Below are 26708 nucleotides of genomic sequence, written 5' to 3'. Positions count from 1 at the left end.
TGGGTGCAGCACACCAACATGGCACATGTATACATAAGTAACAAACTTGCACACTGTGCACATGTACCCTAGAACTTAAAGTATAATAAAAAAAAATTCTAATTTTTTTCAGCTTTACTGAGGTATAATTGTATCAAGGTATAATATTTTAAAAAGGTATAATATATAGAAACACAAATTACATATATTTAAGGTATGTCTGTGATATTTTGATATACACATACATTGTGAAGTGATTACCCCAGCCTTCTACTTTTTCAAGAGCTGTTAACTCACAATGACATTTGATAATGGTAAAGAAAAATGTTGAACGACGTTAGACTTTAACAAGTATAATGGTAAAATGACATCAAGGACTAATATTACTGGGCTCTTTCCATAGAAAAGGCCCTGTGCAAAGTGCAAAGCGCTTTCCGTGCCTTCCCTCATTTAACACACAAAAGAGCTCTACTGAGATAGCTACATTTAGCCTTCTCATTTTATAGATTAGGAATCTGAGCACCACAGACGTTTAGCTACAGGCCCAAAGATATAGCTATTCAATGGCACAGTTAGGATTTGAAATAGAATCCACTCTTTTAAGCTCCATGTTAGGATGACGAAGGAGATTTTCAGGCTTCCTAGCTCTGCCTGAGGTTCACCTTCACCTGCACCTCCCTCCTGGCTTGATCAAACCTTCCTGAATGTAGAAGGCACGGCTGATGCTTATGCATTTGGGGAAGGCAGATCCAGAATTCAGGAAAGAACACTCAAGCACCTTCCTATCAGTCAGCCACTGCTAAGGGCTGGAAGTGAAGGAGTTTGGAAAGCAGGAGGCACGCATGGTGATGCCATGGAGACAGGGATGCAAGCATCCTCAAAGAGATCAAGTCCGCAGAGAGGCAAGCTGCTCTCCAGGACCTGATGGCTGCTCTTGGAAGGTAGAGTCTCTTTCCTCACACAATTAGGGGATTTAATACACATGATCAAAATCACATAAGCTTCACAACTGTATTTTATGTTTGCTCCCAGAGCCTTCTCAAACAACTCCATGCCACTTGGTTTGTTTTTGTACTTTTTCCCAGGCCTGGGATGTCCTTACTCAGTCTTAAGGCTCCTTTCTAACTCTACTCTACCCTGAGGACCCTTTTTAAGATCTTTCCCAATCACACTATCAGCCAAAGCCAATTTCCCTTTCATTTCTCTCAAAGAAGTTTGTCAGTAAGCTTTTTTGATAATGGAGAAGAAAAACAAGAAGACATGCTAAAGCTCATTTTCCCAATACACCTCTACATATTTATTTATGAATTACTATATGCATGCACTAATATTAATGTCTCAAGACATGAGTTACTTTCAGGGCATGGGTCAATGTTAAAGGAAGTTGATTTATATCCCTATTTAAAGCTGCCAGTTTGATGATATCTAATGTTTTTCGTCAACTCCAGCCCAAGTACCATGATGCGGCTGTTGAACACCAACACTAGGAATGGGAGAAGAGACAGGATGGCCTTTTTCCCGTTGTTCATCTATGCTTATGTGATTTCAACCTGCACTCCTTTGCAGAATCCTTTTAAACCCTTCTGGGGACCAGTGGTGGTAGTTTAGTTAAAATCAGATCATACTAAATCTCCTCATCTGGGCGCAGGGAGACCCATAATGCCTTACCATCGGCAGAAAGTAAATGAACCAGGCAACAAAGATGAATGGACTATCAGATGCTCCCGGTGGGGGAGACCCACTCTCACGCTTCCCCTGGGATAACCTACACAGTATACTCCCAGCACATGACTGGCTTTCAGACACACATACACACGTACCACAAAGGTACCAGTGTCAATTTGCATGTTAAATATCAGTAAAGATTTTTTTAAGAGAAAGATCAATATATATGATTGTTCTAACATCTTTCTCCACCCAGTGGATTACTAATAAGCATTCCCCAACACATACACCCATGTGTACATACTGCGTACCCCTGTCCTAAACCACCTGAATTCCTGAGTCATTCATTCTGATTGGTGGGATGATGTTGCTTTGCATTGCCACGCCATTATTCAGTGTGAGTAGCCCTCACCTCCACAGCCAAGTCTGTTGACTTCTCACATCATGCCTCCCATTTCTGGTGTATTATGCCTCCTACCTGGCCTGAGTGCAGCACAATGTACAGAGCAGGCAATCAACAGGTATGTATCAAGAAAAGGGATGGGCTGAACAATTCTAAAGCCACCACACTGAATCACAGTGACGCAAGAAGTTTTTATAATAATCGTGCCAACTCCAACTCGGTTGAGTCTGAGTTCGCCCCCCAAAAAAATGTGATGGCATCTGTTTAGAGCATGCATGTGAAAGCTCCTCAAAATATACTGGTGCTATAGCAAATGAAACTTGTGACTTCTTCACGGGGGTGATTCTCCCAGGAAGTTAAGACTTGTGAGAGCCACTGGAGCTATTTTCGTTTAAAACATACGTAAAACTGAGGTGCTGACCTCATGTATTTGGTACTTATCTCCTAAGCATTCTTATGTTAGTAAATGGCCTAACTAGTCCCTAAAAGTAGGCAAGTCAGGTCACTATATTGGCCCAGCATTTCTTCTTACATACCCCTGTAGAAGTATTTGAACTTTGTTCATAGCTTCTGCCTGAATACTATTCTTCATTTATAATTCCCCTCCCTAAAGGATGTATTATTGGAATAATAAACCTAAACTACATGTGATATATCACTGCTTTGTGAACTGAGATTTTTAAACAATATGATTCAATTTATGAAAGTCTCAAGTTCTAAACTCTATGGCATGAGAGAGGAACAAAGTAATGATTATTTATGCTAAGCATTCCAAAATTTGATATAATGAATACACAAATTGCCAATGTAAGCAAAGCTTTGTTGGTGTTTTACACAAACTATATCAGAATCAGGACTGACTTCTGGTAGGTCAACCTCTAGTTAACCTCAGACATTAAATACATATTTTGGCATTTTTAGACATAAAGAAATACCCAGCCAATTGCAAGTATAGTTGATTCTTGATAATATGAATTAACAAAAGAGTCAGCACAGATAACCTTAAATGGGAGCTAAATAGAAAAATCAATTTTTATTTAGCTTAAGTTGTTCTTATATAATCCCCTTTCTATTTGGCATTCTTTCCCGCGCATAAGAAATGGATTTTATGCCAACGGCTGGGCGGTGTTGGTGGTTTGGGGGTGGGTATATTCCCTTGCTCATTAAGTGTTTCATTAGACTAATATTAAAGCTAATTTTCCTATGTGGTTGACCTGCATTTACAAAATTGTGGCCTTTATATACCTGCTTTAGTTTCACCTGAGAAAGCACATGAAAAGATGCTCAACAATATTAGACATTAGAGAATGCGAATTAAAGTTACCAGACGCCACTATGCACCTATTGAATGGCTAGAAATCTTGAAAAACTGACAATACCAAGCACTAATGAGAATGTGGAGGAAGCAGAATGGTCATATATTTCTGGTGGGACTACCCAGTGGTTCAGACAGTCTAAGAAACAATGCAGAAGTTTCTTATAAATCTGTGTATACACTGACCATTCGATCAAGCAGTCATATACCTAAGGCGTTTACTCAAGTGAAATGAAAACCTATGTTCACACAACAACCTGCACATGAAGGTATATGGCAGCTCTATTCATAATTGTCAAAAACTAGAAATGACCCAAATGTCAAACAAACTGCACTGCATCCATATAATGGGATATTATTCAACAATAAAAACGAACCAACTATTGATACATGCGACAACATGGATGAATCTGAAACACATTTTGCCAAATAAAAAAAGAAACAGATGCAAAAGGTTATATATTGTCTTATTCTACTCATATGACATTTTGGAAAAGACAAAGCTATAGACAGGGATGGAGAACAGATTAGTGGCTGCATGAGGCTAAGAGCCGAGGGAGGGTTTGACTGAAAAGAAGTAGCACTGGGGAATACCAGGGAATTTTTTTTGAAGGGGTGGATGATTACATTATTTTGAATTTTTGTTGTGGGCATGGTTAACACAACTCTTCATTTGTCAAAACTCATAAAACTATACACCAAAAGAAGCAAATTTTACTACACATAAATTAAAAAATCAAAGTAAAAGCCTCTTTCCTATATGGTTCTTTTTTCATAAAAACATTTGAGAATTACTCCTGTGAAAGTATTTAGCCTTTTCCTTCATCTGCCATAGTTCCTTTCTGGATTCCTTATTCAGGCTAAGTAAGACATACATGTTGTTTGTGGCTGTAAGCAATGGTGGTAAAAGAAACTTCTTTACCCCCTAAGATGGCAATGAGATTTCCAACTTTCCCCAGGTTAAAAAAAAAAAAAACCCTAACAAGGCTGAAAAAGTAGAAAATGAACATCAGCCCAGCCATATCAACAACAACCACATACAAACACAAAGCACTTGAAAAGTTTACGGAGAGAGATGCAGGGGGGCTACTGGAAGGATAGCAAAGACAAGAAAACAGTGAGAAAGAGCTTGAAGAATAGGAAAATGGAAGTCCTGTTAATAACAGAGACAGCAACATGAGTAGAAAATAAGGAATACGCCGAAGCAGCTGTCACTGGTTGGGTGCCTACCACGTGCCTGGCATGGTATTAGGAGCCCTACATCCCTTTAATCCTCAGAACTCCATAAGGTAGAGTCATTTATCTTCCAGATCACTGATAAGAACACTAAGACCCGTTTAGTTTAGATGACTTGCCCAAGTTCACATAGTAAGAGATGGAAAATGTGGTGAAACCCATGCCTACTCTGACAAGCAGAGCCCATGATTTCCACTCCACCAAGTTCCTCCAGGAAAAGATAACATGGCTGCCTTTAAAGATACAGATACCTCTAAAGGTAGCCATATATAATACCACACACTATTTTACGTATCTCAAATATAATACTCTGGGTGCTAGAGAGTACATGTATACTTCACGCAGGAGACATACTCTTGACAATTTGAGGGTAAACACAGTTTTAAAAAATTTTATCATCCTTCAAGTATACTCAGGAACTTCTCTTACAGAAAGAACCATAAAATAAATATTTTTGTAAAGCAAAGAATTCCTCTGTGATATAATTAATCACCTCATAATTCTTAAGCTGCAAAAATTTCAATTTTTCTCTAGTGGATTTTCTTAAAACATAACATACTTTCAACCTGCAATATATTTTTAAAAATCTATCTGTATTAGCCAGTCTTAGAAATGAATGAACAAGATTAAGAAGTTTTATGGAATGAATAAATGAAAGGCTTCAGTTAATTGCCTTTTATTTTATACCTCTTCTAAAGAAAAGAAATTATGTGATAAATTAAAATAATTAACATTCCATCTCTATCACTTGCAGAATCACTGTAACTGTATGCTAGGAAGTAATTCAAGGCACCCACATGGCCACTATACCCATTTACCAATTTATCTACTCAGTAACTAAACTCCATCTTGAACAGAAAGGGTGCTACCCAGAGGCCAAGACCACAGGAAGTCCAAGGGAGTATCAACAGCATTCTACACCCAAGATGCATTCACCAGCAGAACAAAATACTTAAATACTTAGACTTTCACTGAGACATGCATGGTATAAAAATCATTTTTAATTTTTTTCAGACTATCAATGCATAAAGGATTAGGGAGTAAAATTCTCTCTTAACAAAGTGATCAACTTTGTACACCATCTTGACAACTCCCACTTAAAAATGAACAGGAGGAACTGATCTGTCCAAAAATAGAGTCGTTACCCAGAAAAACCACAATCATGCAAAAAATAAAACATCTCAGAATTGGCTCTTCTAAAGAAAAAACTCCAATCAAAATACCTCATGCAACAAATAGTATACAATGCTAAACTATCTTTAAGAGAATGAAACTTAGAATTCAAATATGCATGGTTCCAAAATACGATCAGAAACATAGTAAACTAATACTCAAATCCAACCCCAAAACACAGAGCGAAGGGCTCAGAAGCTGTTCTAAAGGACCACAAACTAAGTTTCCAAAAGTTAGTCTGAAAAATACTGGCTTAACATGGTCACAGGAACTTAATTTTTATGGCACGGAACAAAAATAATGTCCCCAAATAATTAGATGGTGTGTCTGTAATTTGCAGAAACTCTTGTTTTTTCACTTACTGTCAGAATGGTGACATCACAAACATCAAATACTAAATACATTTCTAGAAAACCTGCAAATGTTTCCCATCCCCTTCAATGATGACACAAGTCCCCAAAGTCAAATATTCCATTCACTTATAAGCAGAACAATTCTACAGTGCCTGCAACAGTGAACTCAATGAGGCCACTTAAAAAAAAAAAAATCTAAAATTAAAATGTAAATGAGACTCAATGAATTTGATAATTTTATAAAATCCGCTCGAACGCTTTTGGAAAACAGGCTGCAAATGCTATAATTTCCCTTCTCTCTCTAGCCCTATCAAACAAAAAAGCACTTTAAGATATTTTCAAGATACTTCTAACTACAATATGAGTCTGCTGTTTCAGAAACACAATCTCAGAGGCAGGTACTTCAAATATATTTGCTGGAGGAAAAAAAACCCCACAACTTTTGACTGTGCGACATACTTTTTCTGGAAGCTGGGATTCAACTTCTTTCTTCAGTCTCCTTAGTAAAAATGGTCTTAACACCTTATGTAGACGTCTGATGATCAATATAGTTTCTTCTTCATTTAAATCCACCTGTAAGAGAGGCTCATATGAATTTGATGTTTTAAAGAAAAGGATGTTTCATACAACAAAGCTTTATGTTACACTTATATGGTTCAATACATGATTAACATTTTACATGCATTAAAGCCAGGTTTAAGCCTATCATATCTACCTCTGAATTATCTTCCCACCTGCCTACCAAGCGGTAACAAAATGACCTCTAAATAGATCTTTGTCTTAATGCTGAGTTCTATGGAAAAGAGTCCAGAAGCCACCAGTTTTTATCAGTAGTGTCAACAGCCCCAAATTGTACGGAATATGACTGTCAATGAAGACGGACTGAAGATTGAGATAGAATGGGAGAAGAGGGGCAATAGTTAATATGTTCCCTATTTAAAGAGGCAGCCTTAAGTTAGGCCCTTCGTCTTGGTTGTCTCAGACACAGAAACATACTAAAGGAACAGGGGCTTGCACATATAAAGAAGAGGAACAAGAGTCGATCCAGTTTATGCTGGTGGACCTCTAAGTCCCTCTAACTTCACTCCTTTCCTTTTCTCAGCCCTATCTAGTTCAAATTTAGCCAAACTTACAAATTTCCCGGCTTTCTCTTTCACCTTCTCCTATTAACCTCTAGGGGGCAGAGTTGATTGACACTACTTTCTACAAATGGGCAAGCCAGTGAGTTAACCACTGAGGAGGGGCCCATGTGCCTCAAAATCAAAGGGCCAAATACTTCAAACTGAAATTTTACTAAAGCATTTTTAGTGGCTTTTCATTCCTATGAATGAGGAACCACTATGAAAATGACATGTGCCCATTTCTTTTCTTGCAACGGCCCATTGTCTTCCTTTCATAAATGAGGTCTTAAGAGAAGACAGTGGAAGGAACAGTAAGAAACTGGAAAATAAATGGCTACTCCAGGAAGACAATTTATGTACACACAAAACTGAAACTCTCATTAAAACCTAAAAAGAAAAAAAAAAAAGAAAAGTGTGCAGAAAATTAGTGAAAACTAGTTCTGTTTTACACACAAACTCTTCATGTGGAAATATTTCAAAGGGAACTCCAAGTTTATAACAAGGAAAGATTTGTTTAAAGCTTGTATTTAGTTGTTAATTTGGTCTGGTTAAATTAATTCAGCAAAATATCTCCATGTTCATCCTCCCTGTGGCCCACTGGTTCCACCAGTAGGGACCCTTTTCTGGTAGCCTGGTAAACATGCTGGCAAAAGACAAAGGGGTTAGATGCCCTGTATACCACTAGATCCATTTTCCTAGGAGGGGAAAATAACCCCACCACAAGACCATGTCCACCCACCGATGGGTTTCATAAAATAAACAACATTGTAAACCACCCTGCGGGTGTTCTGTGGCAGTAATGTTCCCAGCTTTAGGGCCTTTCATTTCATGTCATTGTCATGCAGTAGAAAAAACAAAAGTCAGACCAGTACCCTTTCACCAGTCATGGCAAATGGAGCATTGAACCATTGTTCAAATGTGCTGCAGCTCTTAAAAATTGTGGGGAGGAGGAAGTTGAGGAGGGCCCAGAGTTCAGGGAGCTTATTCTGCAGCGGGGTCCCAGTCAAGAGGATCCTTCTGGGGGCCACATAGTGAGTGTTCAAGACCTGAGTCAGCTTGCAGTGGTGATTCTTCATTCGGTGGCCTTCATCCACTATCATGTATTTCCACCGAATCTATAACATAAGAGGAAGGACGGACATGTAGTAAGCAAGGGAAAATACAACTATTTCCAACAAGCAAGTAGTGGTGCAGGAAACCAAAGAACCCATCCTTGGTATATGATATGCTGTGATTACCTTTGAGACAAGAGAATCTCAACAATGTCTCATGCCTGATAGGCCGCATAAGACATCCTGTAATAATAGAATGTTAAAGCAACAATGTTCCTTACAGACCTCGTAATTCCAAATCAACTTTTTACAAAGAAAGAAAGTTGGGTCCAGAATGACATGGTTGTTCCTACATGTGGATCCTGTATCTCCCCATCCAGTGCCCCTTCTAGTAATACTGTATCATGACAGCTATCCCAGATTTCATTGTCATGCTATTTCGGCTCATGACAGGCGCAGAATATAGGTACCCACCTGAAGCAGAGGTTAATGACTGATTTTTCCAAGATGGCCCTAGCAGGTTCTACAGCTGAGATATTCCTGGCTCCATACCTTCTTTTCTATTAGCCTGGCTGGTTACTACCTTTAGGGCTTGGCTGGGAAGTGTGTTTTGTTTTGTTTGGACTGGTTGCTAACATTTAAAAGTTGGACCATTTCACATTAAATTTGTACATACAGCTCTTCAAAAATTAGGTCTGACAACCAAGCTCCCTCAATACATGCACATTCCTTACCTGCCAGATCTAGGACCCCTGTTTTATCTAAAATAAAAGTATATACTCACTGGCAGAAAGGGCAGTGCAAAAATATCATTCCTCTATTTATGCCAAAACTGCAGAATTAAATACAGCATACTTCCCCAACATGACTATTGCATAAAACGTCCAGAATGCTTAAATGGCCCAGTCCTCTATCCTGTCTACACAGTCCCTTTCCTCTCTCATGCCTTGCCCTTCAGTCCTCTTAAGAGCACTGTTCAGTTTCTTAAAGTGAGAACAATGAGGAATGTTCCACTAAGTCTATCCATTCTCTACAAAACAGTGGCTATGGCCAAGAAAAACATCTGGTGCTCAGATGTCCCCAGATCCTGCTGCAAAGCTCCTAGAGACAGAAGGGAGATGAGGGAAGTATTCTATACAGTCCTTGCCTTCCTCATTAGAAGCATCAGACATGCCGGGGGAAAAGGAATAAAATTATCAGTCAGGCTGGGATGTATAGGTAAACAAACAAACAAACAAAAAACCTACCTCAATTTTTCTTCCTTCCTCCACCACCTCTAAGGAAAGTGCTTAAAGGATAATTAAAACTGTACAATCAACTGCCTCAAACTTACCAATAGCATGAAAAGAGGTAAGCAGATAAAAATATATTTAAATAAATATCCTAAATCTACTTTCTTGCCTAATTTAGCTTATGAAGTAATAAAGAATCAGAGGCCTTTGATTTTGCTATTGGGTCTACTACTAATTAGGTCTTCCACTTGGACAAAATTACTACCCCTTTCTATAGCTCCATTTCTCCAGTAACAAATAAAAGCAATGCATCTCATTACCAGGCATCTCCAATGAATCTTGAAATACATATGCAGATGACACAATATGAATTTTTTTAAAAGGATCTCAAATGTACAAATACATTCCCATAGTAATATTGAAAACACATCATTTTCGACACTGCCAAATTCATCTCTGAGTGTGAGGAGGTGGAACACAACATCGTTGCCAGTGCCATCTCAATTATTAAACCTCCCCTGGGAACACATTTCCTTTTTGTTGTTTCCTATGATGCCATGAAGGGAACTCTCAGTTCCCAGAGCAAGAGTTTAATGCAGAGATAGAATAGACCCCAGAAATAGAGATTCTATTCAATTTTGGACATAACTTAGTTTCAGATTATAGTGCTTTCAAAACATCATGGGGTAAAAAAAAAATTACTAAAGAGAAAAAAAATGAGTTTTCATTATTTGTTCCATGAGAGAGAGTACTTCCATCTTTCTACATGAATGTACTAGAAGACAAGATGATATAAATGGGGGTAAAAATTTCTACTTTGTGGCTGAGGAACAACTTAGGACACACAAATTAGGAGACACGTAAGTCACAGAAACACCTCTTTCTCAGTTTCAAATAAACAGTCACAGAAACAGCCTTGAGTAATTCCAACAATGATAGTCTATTATTTCACCAGGAAAAACCTGAAACAAGACTACCACAAAAGCCAATGCTTGGATAAACGTTCATATGGTGGAGACCATATGCAGAGGTGTCTGGCTCATCTTTGGAGAAACAAAGGCACAAGAGGAATGAAGTTACACTGACAATATCTCAGGGCAACAAAAACAATGATTTCTCTCCCGAGAATGTTCAAAGCTGTTGGAGAGAAAAGAGTTGCAGAAGCAACCAGGTGAATTTTTTTAAGAGATGTAAACTCATCAACTCTGAGAGGACAGTCAAGAGCCATTCCAGGATCAACCATACACACACACACACACACACACACACACACACACACACACAAATAGCATGCATGAAATCAAATCCATGACCTAAATACATCAAACTCTGACAAAATTTTTAAAAAATAAAGAAAGGGACAAGCCATCTAAGGATCTAATTATACTATTGATTTGGGCAATACTTCACATTCCAGTGTGATGGTCCATAATTAGAGAGAAAATAATTTTTTAGAAACATACCTTTGCAAGAATGTGCTTGTCTTTTATAATATACTCATAAGTAGTCAAGAGGACATTGAATTTGCCACTCCGTAGCTGGGGGACAAGGGAGCGACGCATGGCAGGAGTACCCTGAATGGAAAGAAAAAAGTATATGCATGATCCTATGGACGTATATGTGTGTTATTTCTCACTATTCATAGCTTAATGATGCCCAGACATGTGACTGAAGAATGCACAGACACACATTCTCATAGACTGATCTATTATACACGAGGAAGTTTTGGCTAAATTACACGTCTTGACCCTTTTCAGATCTTTTTTAGAAAGGTTTTCCCACCAAAGACAGCGGGAGGGCAAAGAGAAATGACAGTGACTTTGTGGTAGTAGAGAACCCACTGCTCTGCTGAAAGGCTCCAGTTCTTTTGAGAAAGTACAGCAGGCAGCCCGGGTACCCGGGTAACTGCCTGACTTTGCAGGAACAGTCGGCACAGTAGCAGCCCACAGCGAGCCAGTCAGCAGCACGCAGAATGTGTGATATTTGTCATTTGTATTACTCTCATCAGAAACCTTGCAATATGATAATTAACAATTTTCTTCTGGATTTCACTATCTGAAAGTAATTATGGTTTATTACAGTAATCTTCTTGGGATGATTAACTCTCACGGTTTAGTACATGATGTACATGACAAAACTTTACAACCAAATACAGTTCACAGATGTGCATATGGAATGAAGAAAATACGGTCTATTTTTTGCTTTTCCACATTTATATATAAATACAGCATTCCAAACCTTGTAAGAAATTTTCACCACAGAAGGAGCCCATTTGTCAAATTCATATGTCCAGTTAGATAGAGTCCTATGGAACAACAAAAAAAAATACACAGAAAAAAGACATTTGTATAAAAATCAATGGTTAAAAAGATGTTCTTATTCATTTTCAGGCCTCACCTTGAAAGGGGCTACAGAATATAACATATCTCAACAACATATTTTAAAGGTGTGGAAATAAGAGATAAGTTCAAAATAAACTGTCACAAAACATGACAAGTTTGTGGTTCATAAAAAAAATCTTGTAAGAAAAAAACCAGAGAATATATAGAGAGCAAAAAACTAAACTGTAATACGGTATTTAAAAAGAGCAATTGCCAGAATAATTTTAGGAGTCTTCACAAACAGTCATATAAGTTCAGAAAAAAGTTGAGTCAGGAAAAAGAAATTACAAAACCACATGAAAACATAAAATAAATCTGTCAAGAGGGAACAGGGGAAGAAATATTGAATGACTTTTTTTAAAGGCCTGAAAGTGTCACTGTATATATGATTCAGAACGTGCAAAATATAGATTAAATGCAAAAGATGCCTAAATATTATAGATACAGATAATTCATACAAAAAGGACTGCAAATAGTCTTCATTAGAAAAAATTCAAAGAAAACACAATAATATTAATAGAATCCTTCTTCTTACCGAAGGTCCAAGTTCCTATCAGCATTGAGATCTATAACAAGAGCTCGGTGAATAAAGCTGCAACCTAACACCCACAGGCAGACACACTGAACTCCCAGGGAGGGTGCGTGTGAATCATTATGCCCTCACTCAGTAGTGTCCACTTAGGACCTTCTAAGAAATACCCAGTGGGTGAGGCACTGGGAACGTAATGGTGAACAGCAAAGGCCTGTCCTTACTAAGCAGCAAACTCATTGAAACATAACCTCAGTGCACATACTAAGGTTATTTTAATGCAAAATTCATAGTTGTGCTTTTGATTTCTATTCCGCTTTAAAAGGAAGATTTAAGAATATATAATCTTTTGGAAATGGAATAAGGAAAAAATCAAAGAAACCTCACACACCCACACACACACACACACACAAACTTTCCCCTTTGTGAGCCACTTAAGGAATAATGATGAGCAAGACTCACTATGCAGTGTTCAGGCTGTATAGACCTGTAATGCTAATGGCTGATAAAATCACTTGGTCCCCTGCTTAAAAGGCCAATCAAACAGGCTAGGATGGGGAGGGGTCGGAAATTAAAACCTAAATCCAGATTACATACTCTTGGTAATCTGGATTTAGGTGACTACATGCTACAATTCTGTCTTAAGTAAAAAACAAGGATAAGCTACTAATCAACATACAGAACGATGACTGTGGAATAAATGACTTTACTTACGAAAGGGGAACAATGATGAGATAGGGGCCATTGAGTCTTTTGTGCTCCATCAGATAAGTGATGAGTGCAATGGTCTGTATGGTCTTTCCTAGCCCCATTTCATCAGCTAAGATTCCGTTCAAATTGTTATTATACAGGGAAACCATCCATTCCAGGCCCTGGAGCTGAAATGAAGAGTAATTGCTTCAATTATCCAAGATCTGCACAGGTAATTAATACTAATACAACTCAAGCGAGGCTGTGACTTCTTAACTCCTCAGTGCTATATGTTGGGTCTCCCACAGTAGGAAAATGGGGGAAGCACCAATGCAAAAAGAATGTAAAATATGAGCCTGTAATCATTCCCGCTGCTTGGCAGGTGCTGAGTGTTAATCAGATTTAGAAATGATGGGCTGTAGCATACTGGTGAGTTTTAAAGCAGCTTTGCCGCTCATCCATACTTAGTATTTCACAGTATATGACATTCTAGAATTACTATAAATGAAAAAAGCCCAAACCAAAATCTAATCCAACCAGTCCAAGAATAAAAAGCCAATGTGAAGGTAGATTTGGCACACAGATCACAGATTATTAGAAACAGCCTTTTTGGTAATGAAAAGGCTACCCCCAGGGTGAGGTCCCCTCAGTGAGAAGGCGGAGTGACCAGGAAGCCAGGGACACTCTGCTGGGACCACAGGAGGACATTTCTCTTCCTGGCAGGGAGAAAGTTCCCAGGCAGCACATGCAAACTTTGCAATGTGAATACTCCCCAAAGGCTGCACATGAAGCTGGTGACTGGAAACACGCTCGACGTATTTCTGAAGTAAAAAAACACTGCACCAGAGATTCCCCACGTTAAGTACACAAGTAAGGTTGGGTGAAAATAAAAAGTTGTTAAACCTCCATCCCCCAATCAACAATTCCCTTCCACCATCATACCACAGATGCTGGATTTAAATGATAGGATCAATTATATATATATTTGCTAAAGTCAATTCAGCTTGCTAATGATGTTATGCTTAGGGAAATGTTAATTTTTTATGTAAGAACAAAGCAAGTAATTAGTTTATTTAAAATATTTATTAAACGACTATTCTGTGCAAGGGGCCATGCAAGGAGCTGTAGCAGATAGATACGAAGGTCTGTAAGATGCATGCCTCCCTTCGGAAGCTCAAATCAAAGAGAAAACAATGAATGAGGCACATATACACATATACCAAAAAGTGGTTGACAGTGCCAATGTATATGTATACATATAAAACTGTATTGACAAGAATTTTTCTTAGGGAGACACTACATTGGTTTGAAGCAATACTTCCATAAGGCACTTGAGATACTTTGTACCATGCAAGATTCCAAAGTCATCCTAAAGGTTTCTGCAGAAATACAGCAACACCAAGAGGTAAGTAGAGAAACAGGAAGACCCTCCAAGAGAATGGGCAAAAGATAGAGGGAAACAGTGGAAATTATTGTAAAACAAACAGTGGTAGACAGGAGAAGCTGTCTGCCTGCAATGTGTCCCTGAAACCACTAGACCTTTAGAAAAGTCAACTAAATACCAGAAACATTTTGGATACTCTGTAGGATGAATTTTTTTTTAAGTGAAAATTGATAAAGGGCTGAATTTTGCATTTGCGCTAATTCAATACAAAACAGAAGCAGAAACTAGCAACAGAGGAGACCAGAAATTCACAAAAATTGTGGGAAGTAATTTAGGTTTTCTCAGGCTGGAAACTGGCAGAATTGGCCAGGGGGAGGATCACATGTTAAACCAAGCTTATGTGGCTCTCTAGGAGTAGCAGGAAGACCTCAGCCATGTCAAGGTTAAATAAATATTAATGACACAAAAACCTGTCAAGAAGCAAGGAGGTAGAAAGCTTACTTATGGAGAGAATGATCAGGGAAGGCTTTGAGCCACAACTTGAACTGGTTTGTGAGATCTCATCAGGCAGATATGGCTAGTCAAGATTCCAGGAAGAAGGCACTTTATGAGATATAAACCCAGAGAGACACTGCAAGGCATGTTCAGGGAATGTATAGCAGCTCAGCAACACAGAGGCATAAAACTCACATATGGAAGTAGAAGCTGGCTTTGAAAAGAGAGTGATGAAGAGTGCTTAGAAGGGTGTTGGATGACAGAAGAAAATCCATGTGGCATTAAAAGTTATTTACAAATAATTCAAAAGATGGATCTCCCATATACAGATACACAAAAGTTTTATTAGAGCATGCTGTGGGTTAACATCTATGTCAGGTAGGCCAAATAAGATGAAACCTGCTTTGGATCTCATGACTATGACATGGTCTTTGGAGAACACACGACCTTACTAAGGCCAGAGCAGTGGTCCTCAGAATGTGCTCCAGGGATTCTCAGGGGGCCCCCAAGACCTTGGCAGGAGATCTACAAGGTCAAAATGATTTGAACGACAATACTAAGGCATCACTTGTCATTTTTACTGTGTTGACATCTGCACTGATGATGTAAAAGCAATGGTAGGTAAAAACTGCTAGTGCTTTAGCCCAAATCAAGGCAGTACTGTACTCGCAGTCATTGTATTCTGCACTCCTATGGAAGGGCAGCGGACACAGTGCCAAGTGTTAAGAGTGGAGAGGACCTGATACCAACAAGTACACTTCCTAAAGTATATTCTAGAAGATGCTAGTCTTACAGGATGTTAATTGGTGATATAAAAATAGGGCTTGGTAGTCAAAGTAGTTTGGGAAATACAAAGTTAAACAATGTTAAATAAGTGATTTTCCTGCAGGATGCTAATGTGCATTATGGTTACACGTTGATTTCCACAGAGTCCTAAGTGTGCTGATGGGCATGTGAATTAACAGGAGGTGTCACTGCCAGAGTGACCATATCTGGTTGTTGTCAAGGGACAGTCCAGGGTTATGCCTATTATCAATAATGAGACTATCGACTCATTCACAAGTATTCAATTTAGAAACAGTAATTTATATGTTAATCTTAGTTACAATATTTGGCCATAAACTTCTTTTTTTTAATTTTTTTTTTTTTCTGAGACAGAGTCTCACTGTCACCCAGGCTGGAGTGCAGTGGCGCTATCTTGGCTCACTGCAAGCTGCGCTCCCAGGCTCATGCCATTCTCCTGCCTCAGCTTCCTGAGGCTGAGGCTGAGTAGCTGGGACTACAGGCGCCCACCACCACGCCTGGCTAATTTTTTTTTGTTTTTAGTAGAGATGGGGTTTCACCGTGTTAGCCAGGGTGGTCTCCATCTCCTGACCTCATACTCCGCCTGCTTCAGCCTCCCAAAGTGCTAGGATTACAGATGTGAGCTACCACGCCTGGTCTCTTTTTTTTAATTTTTAAGGAGCAATTCATAGAACAAATGTCTCATGGAACACACTTTGGGAAACATCACAAAGTGGTAGAAGGTAGAACACAGGAATTAGCCTCAATTACAGGTCAAAAAAAACATTGGCCTAATTTTTAATCAAAGCACAGATGCTCACAATTTTATTGTATCTTTTTTTTTTTTTCTTTTTTTAGATGAATTCCACTTTGTCACCCAGGCTGGAGTGCGGTGGCATGATCTTGGCTCACTGCAACCTCCGCCTCCCAGGCTCAAGCGATTCTCCTGCCTCAGTCTCTGGAGTAGCCGGGATTACAGACGTGTGCCATCACACCCGGCTAATTTTTGTATTTTTAGTAGAGACAGGGTTTCACCATGTTGGCCAGGCAAGTCTCGAACTCCTGACCTCAAGTGATCCACCTACCTCAGCCTCCCAAGGTGATGGGGATTACAGGAATGAGCCACCTCGCCTGGCCTATTGTGTCTTAAGAAAAAGCATAAATGTAGTAGACAGCTACTCCTAGGCGGGTTGAATCCATGGCATAAAACCACAGCCACACCTACAGATTTTAAAGAAATACTTCATCTGCTTCAAGATGAGGCGTGGATGTTCTCCAGTTTAATAGAATGTGGCTGGGTTTCCCATTTTGCAGAGATCACTTAAAATACATCCCAAAAGCATAAAAGAGAAAATGGGTATGGCATGCCCTAGTAAAGATAGTAACATGGAGTACTCTAAAAGAAGAATTACAGGCACAATGAAAGGAATCTCAGTATTATAAGTGATGTGGCCTAAAATGTCTCGTCATCAAAAGCCCTTAGTTAACATGTGCATGACATACTTCAATCAAAATTAGGCAAATGGTTACAACTTGCCAAGGAAACACAAACCACGCCAATTACCTGGTAATGCTTTAGGGTTCCGTTAATGAGGAGGGCGGACTGTTTCTCCACCCTCTCCGAGATGGCATGAGCCACGGTGTAGTAGGACTGGGAGCCCCTGGCACTGTACTGCATGCTGTATTCATCATCCACGTCTTGCTTAGCTGTCCTGGGAAAGGAAAAAGTGGAGAATCACACACAGACATGTGTGTGCATGTGTTGTTTTACTTCACTCAAAAAATGATTTGAGAACCTAAAATAGCTGCAATAAGTGTGTTTTATTTATCAACCACTACTTGCCATGCAGTTAATATACACTATCTGTAATCCTCACAAAAAGCAAGCATAAAAGGCATGATGATGATCATCCCCATTTTATGCAGGTGGAGAACCTGAGGCTTACAGAGGTTACTTCATTTGTTTGAATCCCATAAAAGGTAGTGAAACCAGGATTCAAATGCAGGTCCCCTTGACCCAAAAGACAGATAGGAACCAGAAACCTACACCTGCAGTTGAACATTTTGCTGATGAAGTCGTCCTAGACTGTTAAATACAAAGATAAATCCTGTTCACAGAACACTGGCTAAAGCTGGGAGGGCAGGGGGAGAGGGCAACCCAACATTAAAGGGGTAGGAAGGAGGAAACGCAGGCTTCTATCTTCTGTGTCTTGTTCATGAGCTAGTCTGTTATTCCATAGGCAATGAGGAACCACTGAGGGGGATTCTTAACGCCTTCAGTGAAGGATCAGGGCAGACTGGTAAGAGGAAGAGTCCCTGAAGTGGGGCACACAGCCAGCAAATAAAAGGGAAGAGTATGAGGATGTCTATTTCTGGTACTTAAAATACCTCATCTTTTAAAATTTTCTCTTTTGTATATTGTTTCACAACAGTTTTCTTTTCATAGTCGAGCTATACAAGCAAAGAAATGTGCAAACCCTTGATGTAGAGGGCCCACAGGAATGGATGAGACACAGAGCCAGGACACTCGGAAGGTTGGAGAGGGTCCAGGGACTGGGCGGGAGTTGGTGGTCAACTTGGCAATGGCAGCAGGAGGAAGACAGGAATGGTGTCTCTCACTTGGGTTTCAGGGAGAGTGCCGATGTCATTAAGGGAGGCAGGAAAGGGAGCGAAGCAGCCAGTTAGGGAGGTAAGTCTCATTAGTTCAGTCTCGGATTGAAGTGCAGACAACAGGTGTGACGCTCAGGAGTGAGCCTGAGCTGGAGGAGGGGATTAAGGAGAGAGAAGAGGAAGTGAGGAAGAAAGGGAAGGAAGGAAGGGAGGAAGGGAGGGAAGGAGGGAGAATCAACATGAAACCCCGAGACCTGGGAACCCAGAACTCCGTGGTGACCTCTAAGAGCAGTTTCAAGCAGAGTGTAGGTGTGAAGTTAGTTGCCTTCCTTAAACAAAATTTCCTAAAAGAAAATTCATGAAGCATCATCCTCAGGCAATGCATTTCCAAGGGAAAAACTCAATACACACTCAATGATCTGCTTAGCATCCTTCTCAGAAACTTCTTCGCTATTTGGATCCAGGAGTATTTTCTCTTCGGTTTCCTGCCTACTGGACTCTTCTTCCTCGTCCTGGAGAAGGAACAAAGATTGGGAGGAAATTATATTTTAACAAGGAAATCTCTATGATTGACATTTTCTGAAAAGACATGAACTAGTATTCAACTTCACAAATGAAGTAAGATCATAAAATTCAGGGAGGAAGTAAATTTTACATCTACTTAAGTGAGGCAATACCCCCATTCCATTGCTGTTGAAATCATGAATGAGAGAATGAAGGAAACTCTCTGAGAATCCCCTAGAACCCTTGCCCCCAAGAATGAGTATGTAAACATCATGCCAGAAACATAAATATTTATCATTATTTGGTTATCAGAGTCCTGTAGAGCATGTCTGCTCTCACTCAGTAGCATTCTCTCTAAAGCCATATTGTAGAGATATTAGGATCCTCCTTCTCATACAAACACTCTGCTGGGCGCAGCGGCTCATGCCTGTAATCCCAGCTACTTGGGAGGCTGAGGCAGGAGAATCGTTCGAACCCAGGAGGCAGAGGTTGCAGTGAGCCAAGATCACACCACTGCACTCCAGCCTGGGCAACAAGAGTGAAACTCTGTCTCCAAACAAAACAAAACATAAAACAAAACAAAAAAATCCACTCTCTCTGATAACGCCCATGGGACTTGGATGGCCCCATACACGTCCACTGTAGAGGACCTGGATCTTGCAAGCACACTGCTTTCTGTGGCTGATTCACATCACACATCACACATCACAGAGTACTGAGACTAAAAACTCTCAATAACTTGGCAAAGGATTCAATACCTCTCCCTTCTCAACTGAGTACTACATCCAGCTGACCCATTTGAAAGCATCGCTAAATAAATGTCCATTCTGTCCACTACTAAACTGGTGTAGAAGGCTAAATCTTTCCAGACAATCCAGTAGAATTTCCTTGAAAAGCGGGTTTAAAGAGAACCATGCTTTTCCATAAATCTTAAATGACAAAGTATGAACTGACATACTATCAAGGAGAAAAATCAAACCTTACGATAGCAGTTTAGAAGCAGGGAGTAAGCTAACACATTGGCACAACTCCTTCATCTTCCAGGCCAGGAAATAAAATGCTGAGAGGGGACATGACTCTCCACATGTCACTCAGGCTCACCTGCAGCAGACCCATGCGATGGGCCCAGGGACAAGGGCTGTCTGTGCCCGTCATTCTCAGGTTGGCACCTGCTGGCTAGGCGGCCTACTTTATCTTATCTCTGCCCTCTCTGGCTCTCTTAACTCAAAGAGAAGTTTCTTTCAGTAGGTCATTTATAAGCCCATTCATCCAAGTAAACAAACCACCTTTAAATATCTTAGAGATAGAGTAGCTGGGGGAAAAAATAGCATCCCCCAAAAAGTATTTGCTTTTTTTAAAAAAAAAAAAACAGGATCTTGCTCTGTCACCCAGGCTGGAGTGCAGTTGCGTGACCTCAGCTCACTGCAGCCTCTGCCAGCGCTCAAGCCATCCTCTTACCTCAGCCTCCTGAGTAGCTGGAACTGCAGGCATGCATCACCACACCCTGCTGATTTTTGTATTTTTTGTAGAAACAGGGTTTCACCATGTTGCCCCAGCTGGTCTTGAACTCCCGGACTCAAGCAGTTCTCCCACCTCAGCTTCTCAAAATGCTGGGATTACAGGCATGAGTCACCATGCCCTATCGTGTTTGCTTTTTAATGATCATACATTATATATGAATAATATATATATGAATATATATGCATCATATATATTATATATGAATATAATGTAACTTTTATTATTCTTCCTTTTTACAAAAGCATTAAGTGCTCATGGAAGAGTAATTTGGAAAACACAAGTCTACAAATAGAAGGAAAACAGCCATAGTCTTGAGATCCTGGTCAGCTATTACAGGTAAGGATGCTTTACCTGGTCCTTGGCACCTATACTACGGCACTCTCAAAAATATCGGATCTAATGACTTATTATATATTAACTAATATATATTAACAATGCCCTAATAAAGGAGATCAAAACTTCTTTTAATACTTCTATTCTTAATTATGACATTAAACATTTTGTAGCTGACTTAACGAATATTTTATATTTCTCAATTTCTATTAAAAGTATCCAAGATTCCCATTTTAGGTTCTAGTTATACTAAGTATTCCTTCCAAGAGAACTGAGCGCTTCTCTTTGGGTAACAAGTATATTTAAGGAATTCAAACAAGAATCACATTTGGAGAGAAATCAAGAGGATCAATAAACTCATTAAACCAAGCCCATGTTGCCCTTTTTTGTCCAAGTTTCCAGACTCTGAATTGCAAATAGACTCTAAGGTCTGAAGGACTTCAGAACTTTTTGGCAGCTAATTCTCAGTGTGAACCACTTAGAGGTATGGCATGGCCTTTCCCAAAGTAATCCATCTCCAATTCTCCCCCAAAAGACCACTTCACCATCTCCAAGTTAATGCCAGCTTCTCTTTTCTTGGTTACAAGTGAATTTAGAACGTGCCAAGTTTCCCCATTAGCCGGGGCCTCCCAAGAGATCACTGTACCTCTAGGCATACACCATCAAAGCATTTGTAAATCCTTAGCCCCAGCTGTCACTCAAAGGCCAATCCAGGAGGAAGAATCGATAGAAGGACACAAGGCCCGGGCTTACATGCAGGAAGAAGTTTCTTCCTCCGACTACTTTCAAACCAATAAACCCCAAACAGAGATACATACATACCTCCTCCTCGTAATCAGAATCACTCTCTTCACTGTCGGATCTAGGGGCAACTTCATAACTAAGGAAAAAGAGTGAGGAAGAGGAGGGGGCTTAGTTTTTTAAATTCTCAAACAATAAAGACACACATGACTTAATAGCACATTCTATGTATAAAAGACAAATCCAAATAACAACTTCAACCATCTCAGCAAAGGCTGTGTAGTTTTAGTTTCGAGATTGTACAAGATTACCAAAATCTAAAAAGCTAAAAGAACACCGTGAATGCTGCTTTCATGCCTTACCCAGGATTCATTTCCAGCCAGGCGTCCAGCTGACTTGCTTTGGGTGCTTCTGGTCCGAACAGAACCTTGCCGGTTTCTGTGTGAGTCACTTTGACAGGGAGGTCACTCATCTGGCTGCTCTCATCTATGGGCTACAAAGGAGAGAAAATCATGTCATGGCTTGATGTTAAGACCTTCTCCCAGTTCTTTACTGGATGTGTCTCAGCATTTTTTGCTGCCCAGCATCTGAAACCTTATTCTGTGTTTGGAAATTTCACTACCTAATGAGTTTTGGTGGGAGGCGAGAGGCTACCTCCCACTAAAAAAACTGAAAATGCTGCCTCCCTGGCAGCTAAGATACAGGCACAAACCTCACCTCCAGCAACCAGATACATCACCAAGGCTGTGAGTTAGGAGCTAGAAGTGCCAGGGTGTGGAAACCAACAGGTACACTGGTGCAGGGCAGACCACAGTAGCAACAATGCCTGGAAAGTGGTAATGGCTCTATCAAGCTTCTGCCCGCTCCCAACCACAGCCTGTCCTCACTGGACCAGTTGTAGAGCATAATATTGGGGATAGCCCTGAGTCAGGTTCTTCAGAAACCCTGGAGATCTGATGAGTTGCCCGGTATCCTATCAATATATTCCCTTTGTATTTAAATCAGGCAGAGTTGATTTCGGTCATTTGTAACTAACAACCCCCGATTCCTCAACTAACACTTTCCAGATAACAACTACTGCAAAGTCATGGTTTCACAGAGAATGAAAAACAGAAAAGGTATTATAACCCATGTCGTCTCATGAGTGGCTGGTTTGGTCTCTGCAGAACCGGTGTCCTTTTTCCAAAACTAACCCCCCAGGTATCTAACCCAACTATTGGTATCTTTGAGTGTGACAAAGAAAAAAGTTCTGCTCCTCTGAAATCTGGCAAATTGATCAAGATTAAGCTAAAGTTCATTACTAGACTACTATATCCAAGGAACACAAGAATCACACTTGAATATAATCAGTAGCGAATGACTGCTCCTGGTTACAGGGTGACCTGTACTTCTAGAAGCAGATCCCTAAGTAAAATGTTTATTTGGAAATGTTTGATTTGTGAGTGGTTCAAGTTATCTATCTCCTGAAAAGTAATAAAATTGAATTTTTAGACAATTCAAGAATTCCAAAATTTTTCCTAAATTCCTTTCAATTGGTTAAGCAGAAATGATAGGATAACCTACAGTATGCTATAGTTTATCTTCCATATCTTATAGGAAATGACCAAAAAACAAAACAAAACAAAAAACACATAGCCAAAGGTTCTTTCCCCTTACACCCTCAACAAAGCACTGTCAGCATAAGAAACAATATATTAGCAATTATCCACAAAAATAACCTTAAAAAGAGAAAAGGCTTACTCTAGGTTGTCGTTTTTCTCTTTTGTGTGTGCTAAAGCAATGGTTTTGAACATCATTACTTTGCATGCCAACATGACACTTCTTCCTCATTAATGTAAAAGGTCATCTATATACTCAAGAGATAAAGAAGAAAATCTACAATTTGCTATCATTTCCCTTGGAAAAATCATATTCTGTTATCATGAACCATTATAATATAGCTTGTTTTTGTGCTAATGTCATGCCTCTAAGAAAATTGGAAATCACTGTAGATAGAATTAGAACCTTGGCAAAAGCACTGAATGAGAACAGAAGAGCATAATAATAAGAACATTATTTCAAAACAGAGCAAGATGTCCACGTTGCAAGCCTTAGCAAACAGGACACATGTGTTAAGACTAAAAGAAAAAAAGATGTATGTCACAAGCCCAAGATCAGTAGCTAATTTTCCCAACAGACAGTAAGACGTAAGAACACTATTAAGCTAACATGTTAAATCTCTCCCTGTGTGCTTAATTGTAGACCAATGGGAGGCATACTTAGGTAAGGCCGGGCTTTTGCAAATTAGAGTTGTTTCTAAGTGCTCTAATATACAGTATTCTTTTCTCATAACAGCCCACGGAGTTTCTTACATATCAGACATTTATCCTGATCCTTTCTTTCCTTGTGATGGATTATAGTGGTTAAGTAACATTTATTGTTCAAGAGGTTTCTGCATAGAATAGTGGTTCAATCTTTTTTTCTGCATCTCTGCTGTTTGAGTTCACAATACAACTGTGTGCAGAGCGATACCAGAATGGGAAGTGGCAACCTCCCACCCACTCCGATCTGCCAAGTAGGTTTATCAGAATTTATGAGACAAAATGAAGATCATTTGAAACAAACTCCCTTCCCATCCTGCTCGGGGAGTGTGCCTCCTCACTGTGAATCGCCGGCAGGGAACCTTAAATTCTTCAGAAAAAAAATCCAATAAATAAATGGTATCCTCATAATTCAGGAGAATACTAGAACTACTAGGAAATGAATTTTAGGACTAGGCTGATGAATATACATATAGAAGCTATACGGCAAGCCTATTAAAAATGTCAAAAATAAGTTAACCAAATATGTGACTTCTTTAGTTTATATATTTTTATGATTTCAAACTAATAATAAACTAGAGAAACTGGGTCCTATGTTATGCTTCTGTATCATTTACTGGGCAAGATAATTAGAGAATCATTTAAGATTCTTACACGCCCTATATATTTGTAAATATATGATTATTGTGCACAAAAAATTCTGAAACAGTATGCAATATATTTAATATCAGTTGATTGACAGTCTGACATGCAAGTAGATTATTTTTCACTGTATCCCTTTTGTATCATTCTACTGTTCTACTATGCTAATGTATTACTATTTTTACTTAAAATAAATAGCAGAGTAAGAAAAAATAGTATGTATCTGGCACGGACTCCGTTCAGCAGAACACAGTGGAAAGGATGACAATCCCTTACCTCTCCATCCGGTCCCAGGGCAGACTCCCCACCCTCTGCATTCTCTTCAGCCTTCTGCAAAACAACAAAAATGTTATATGTAACCAAGACGATGGGGTACAGGACTTCCTGGTAACTCTCTGGTATGTAATAGAATTTCATTGTTACCCCATTATTATCTAACAGAGCTTAAGTGTTAATGCCTTTTATGTTCATTTCTCTTTGCTGAGACAAAACATGTATTTTATGAGCAACTTGTAGAGAGTCACTTAAAGCCAGATATGATCTGAGACCAGCACACTAGAGATTTGTAGATTGTGTCTTCAGGGACCCAAAGAGCTTAAGATAGGGCAGCATCAAGACAGTGGTCAGAATCTGAAATGTTCTTCTTATGTTTGGGAGTGTGAAGACAAATCCCGACATAATTAGCTCAACTTTCCTATCCCCTAAGCAAGTTTTCTTCAGCAATGAAGAACAACATTCTAAAACTGTCCATCAAGAATAAGCTCTGATAGCAACAATAGACACTGGGGACTGCTAGAGGGGGGAAGGAGGGAGTGGGGCAAGAGTTGAAAAACTAATTATTGGGTACGATGATCTCTACCTGGGTGACAGGATCAACTGTAACACAAACCTCAGCATCACGCAATATACCCAGGTAATAAACTTGCACATGTATCCCCTGAATCTAAAATAAAAGTTGAAATAATAAAAATAAAATAAAATAGGATTCTTAATAAAAAGAATAAGCTATGAACCACTCCATGGGCATAAAAACATAATATAAAACCTTATGAGTTCCCTGGATGTTTTTAGTTCCACCTAAATTTCTTTCATAATATATAGTATTTCTACCATGTGTATATGGGAAAATTTGATGCAGATACTGTTGTCTCATGAAGAATTCTGTTATCTACCATTTCTTACATATCCCAATATCTTAGTCCATTAACTTCTATGTGCCTCAAAAACAACCTAAATGAAAAGTTAAGAATATGTCATATCAGCCAGGTACGGTGGCTCATGCCTGTAATCCCAGCACTTTGGGAGGCCAAGGTGGGCGGATTACAAGGTCAGGAGATCGAGACCATCCTGGTTAACACAGTGAAACCCCATCTCTACTAAAAATACAAAAAATTAGCTGGGCGTGGTAGCAGGTGCCTGTAGTCCCAGCTACTCAAGAGGCTGAGGCAGGAGAATGACATGAACCGAGGAGGCGGAGCTTGCAGTGAGCCAAGACCGCACCACTGCACTCCCACTGCACTCCAGTCTGGGTGACATAGTGAGACTCCGTCTCAAAAAAAAAAAAAAAAAAAAGGAAAAAAAAAAGATTATGTCATATCTTGTACATATCCAAGCAAGTCTCATCTGTAATATACGTAAAATAATGTAAAATTTCTTCCACTTATGATAACCTCTCTGACAAGTGAAATCTTTAAAATCACCTCTATAGAATCCCTATTTTAAAGTTACTGCTGGAAAGCTGTATTATTTCTGCATAGTATAACGAGAAAAAAAAAAAAAACTTTAGTCATTTCCTTTGCCAAGATGCTTGAGAAAATGAGCTTTCCTCCCTTGGGCTCTTCAGTTAATTAAAAATAAAAAATGATGATACACAATCAATATGAACTCAACTTTGTTTACTTAAGATATCGATTATATAATACGTTTTTGCCTTCTAGAAAATAACTCAACTGTCTTTTGACAAAATAGCTTTTAAGAAAACACTTAAAGTTTAAAATCCACTTTTATTCATAGTGAAGAAAGGCAGTTCCATCAGCATTTGAAATTTCTGAAGTTCTTTTACAATGCAATTTTCTTACCAAAAATACATGTATGTATGTATGCCAAAGCACAAGACATTAAAAAAATGCAGCTTCTACCAAACAGTAGGAAATAAAATACTCCCTTTGGTTATGATTTTCCAAGAAATTAAATTTCTATTTTTGTCACCCCAGAGCGAAAATACTTATAAGCTCAAAAGAAATGATCAGCTTCGAAGAGCATCAGG

The 26708-nt window shown here is 39.2% G+C and overlaps 1 protein-coding gene across 1 annotated transcript in view; it reads right to left on the bottom strand.

The window, feature by feature from the left end:
* Positions 1 to 26708, bottom strand: part of SMARCA2 (SWI/SNF related, matrix associated, actin dependent regulator of chromatin, subfamily a, member 2) — a 189089-nt gene that overhangs the window by 100032 nt on the left and 62349 nt on the right. Inside the window, exons 11-20 of the mRNA XM_011988407.1 lie at positions 24719 to 24772; positions 21863 to 21993; positions 21582 to 21639; positions 18813 to 18913; positions 17356 to 17503; positions 13154 to 13317; positions 11768 to 11834; positions 10993 to 11103; positions 8118 to 8360; positions 6584 to 6697 (exon numbers count right to left, since the gene is read on the bottom strand). Coding sequence (XP_011843797.1) covers positions 6584 to 6697; positions 8118 to 8360; positions 10993 to 11103; positions 11768 to 11834; positions 13154 to 13317; positions 17356 to 17503; positions 18813 to 18913; positions 21582 to 21639; positions 21863 to 21993; positions 24719 to 24772 — 1191 coding nt within the window. The remainder of the gene's footprint in view (positions 1 to 6583; positions 6698 to 8117; positions 8361 to 10992; positions 11104 to 11767; positions 11835 to 13153; positions 13318 to 17355; positions 17504 to 18812; positions 18914 to 21581; positions 21640 to 21862; positions 21994 to 24718; positions 24773 to 26708) is intronic.

This window comes from Mandrillus leucophaeus, unplaced genomic scaffold (assembly GCF_000951045.1).
Source record: "Mandrillus leucophaeus isolate KB7577 unplaced genomic scaffold, Mleu.le_1.0 Scaffold329, whole genome shotgun sequence".
NCBI lineage: Eukaryota > Metazoa > Chordata > Mammalia > Primates > Cercopithecidae > Mandrillus > Mandrillus leucophaeus.
The sequence above is the reverse complement of the archived record's forward strand: the minus strand, read 5'-3'. Positions and strand labels throughout refer to the sequence as shown.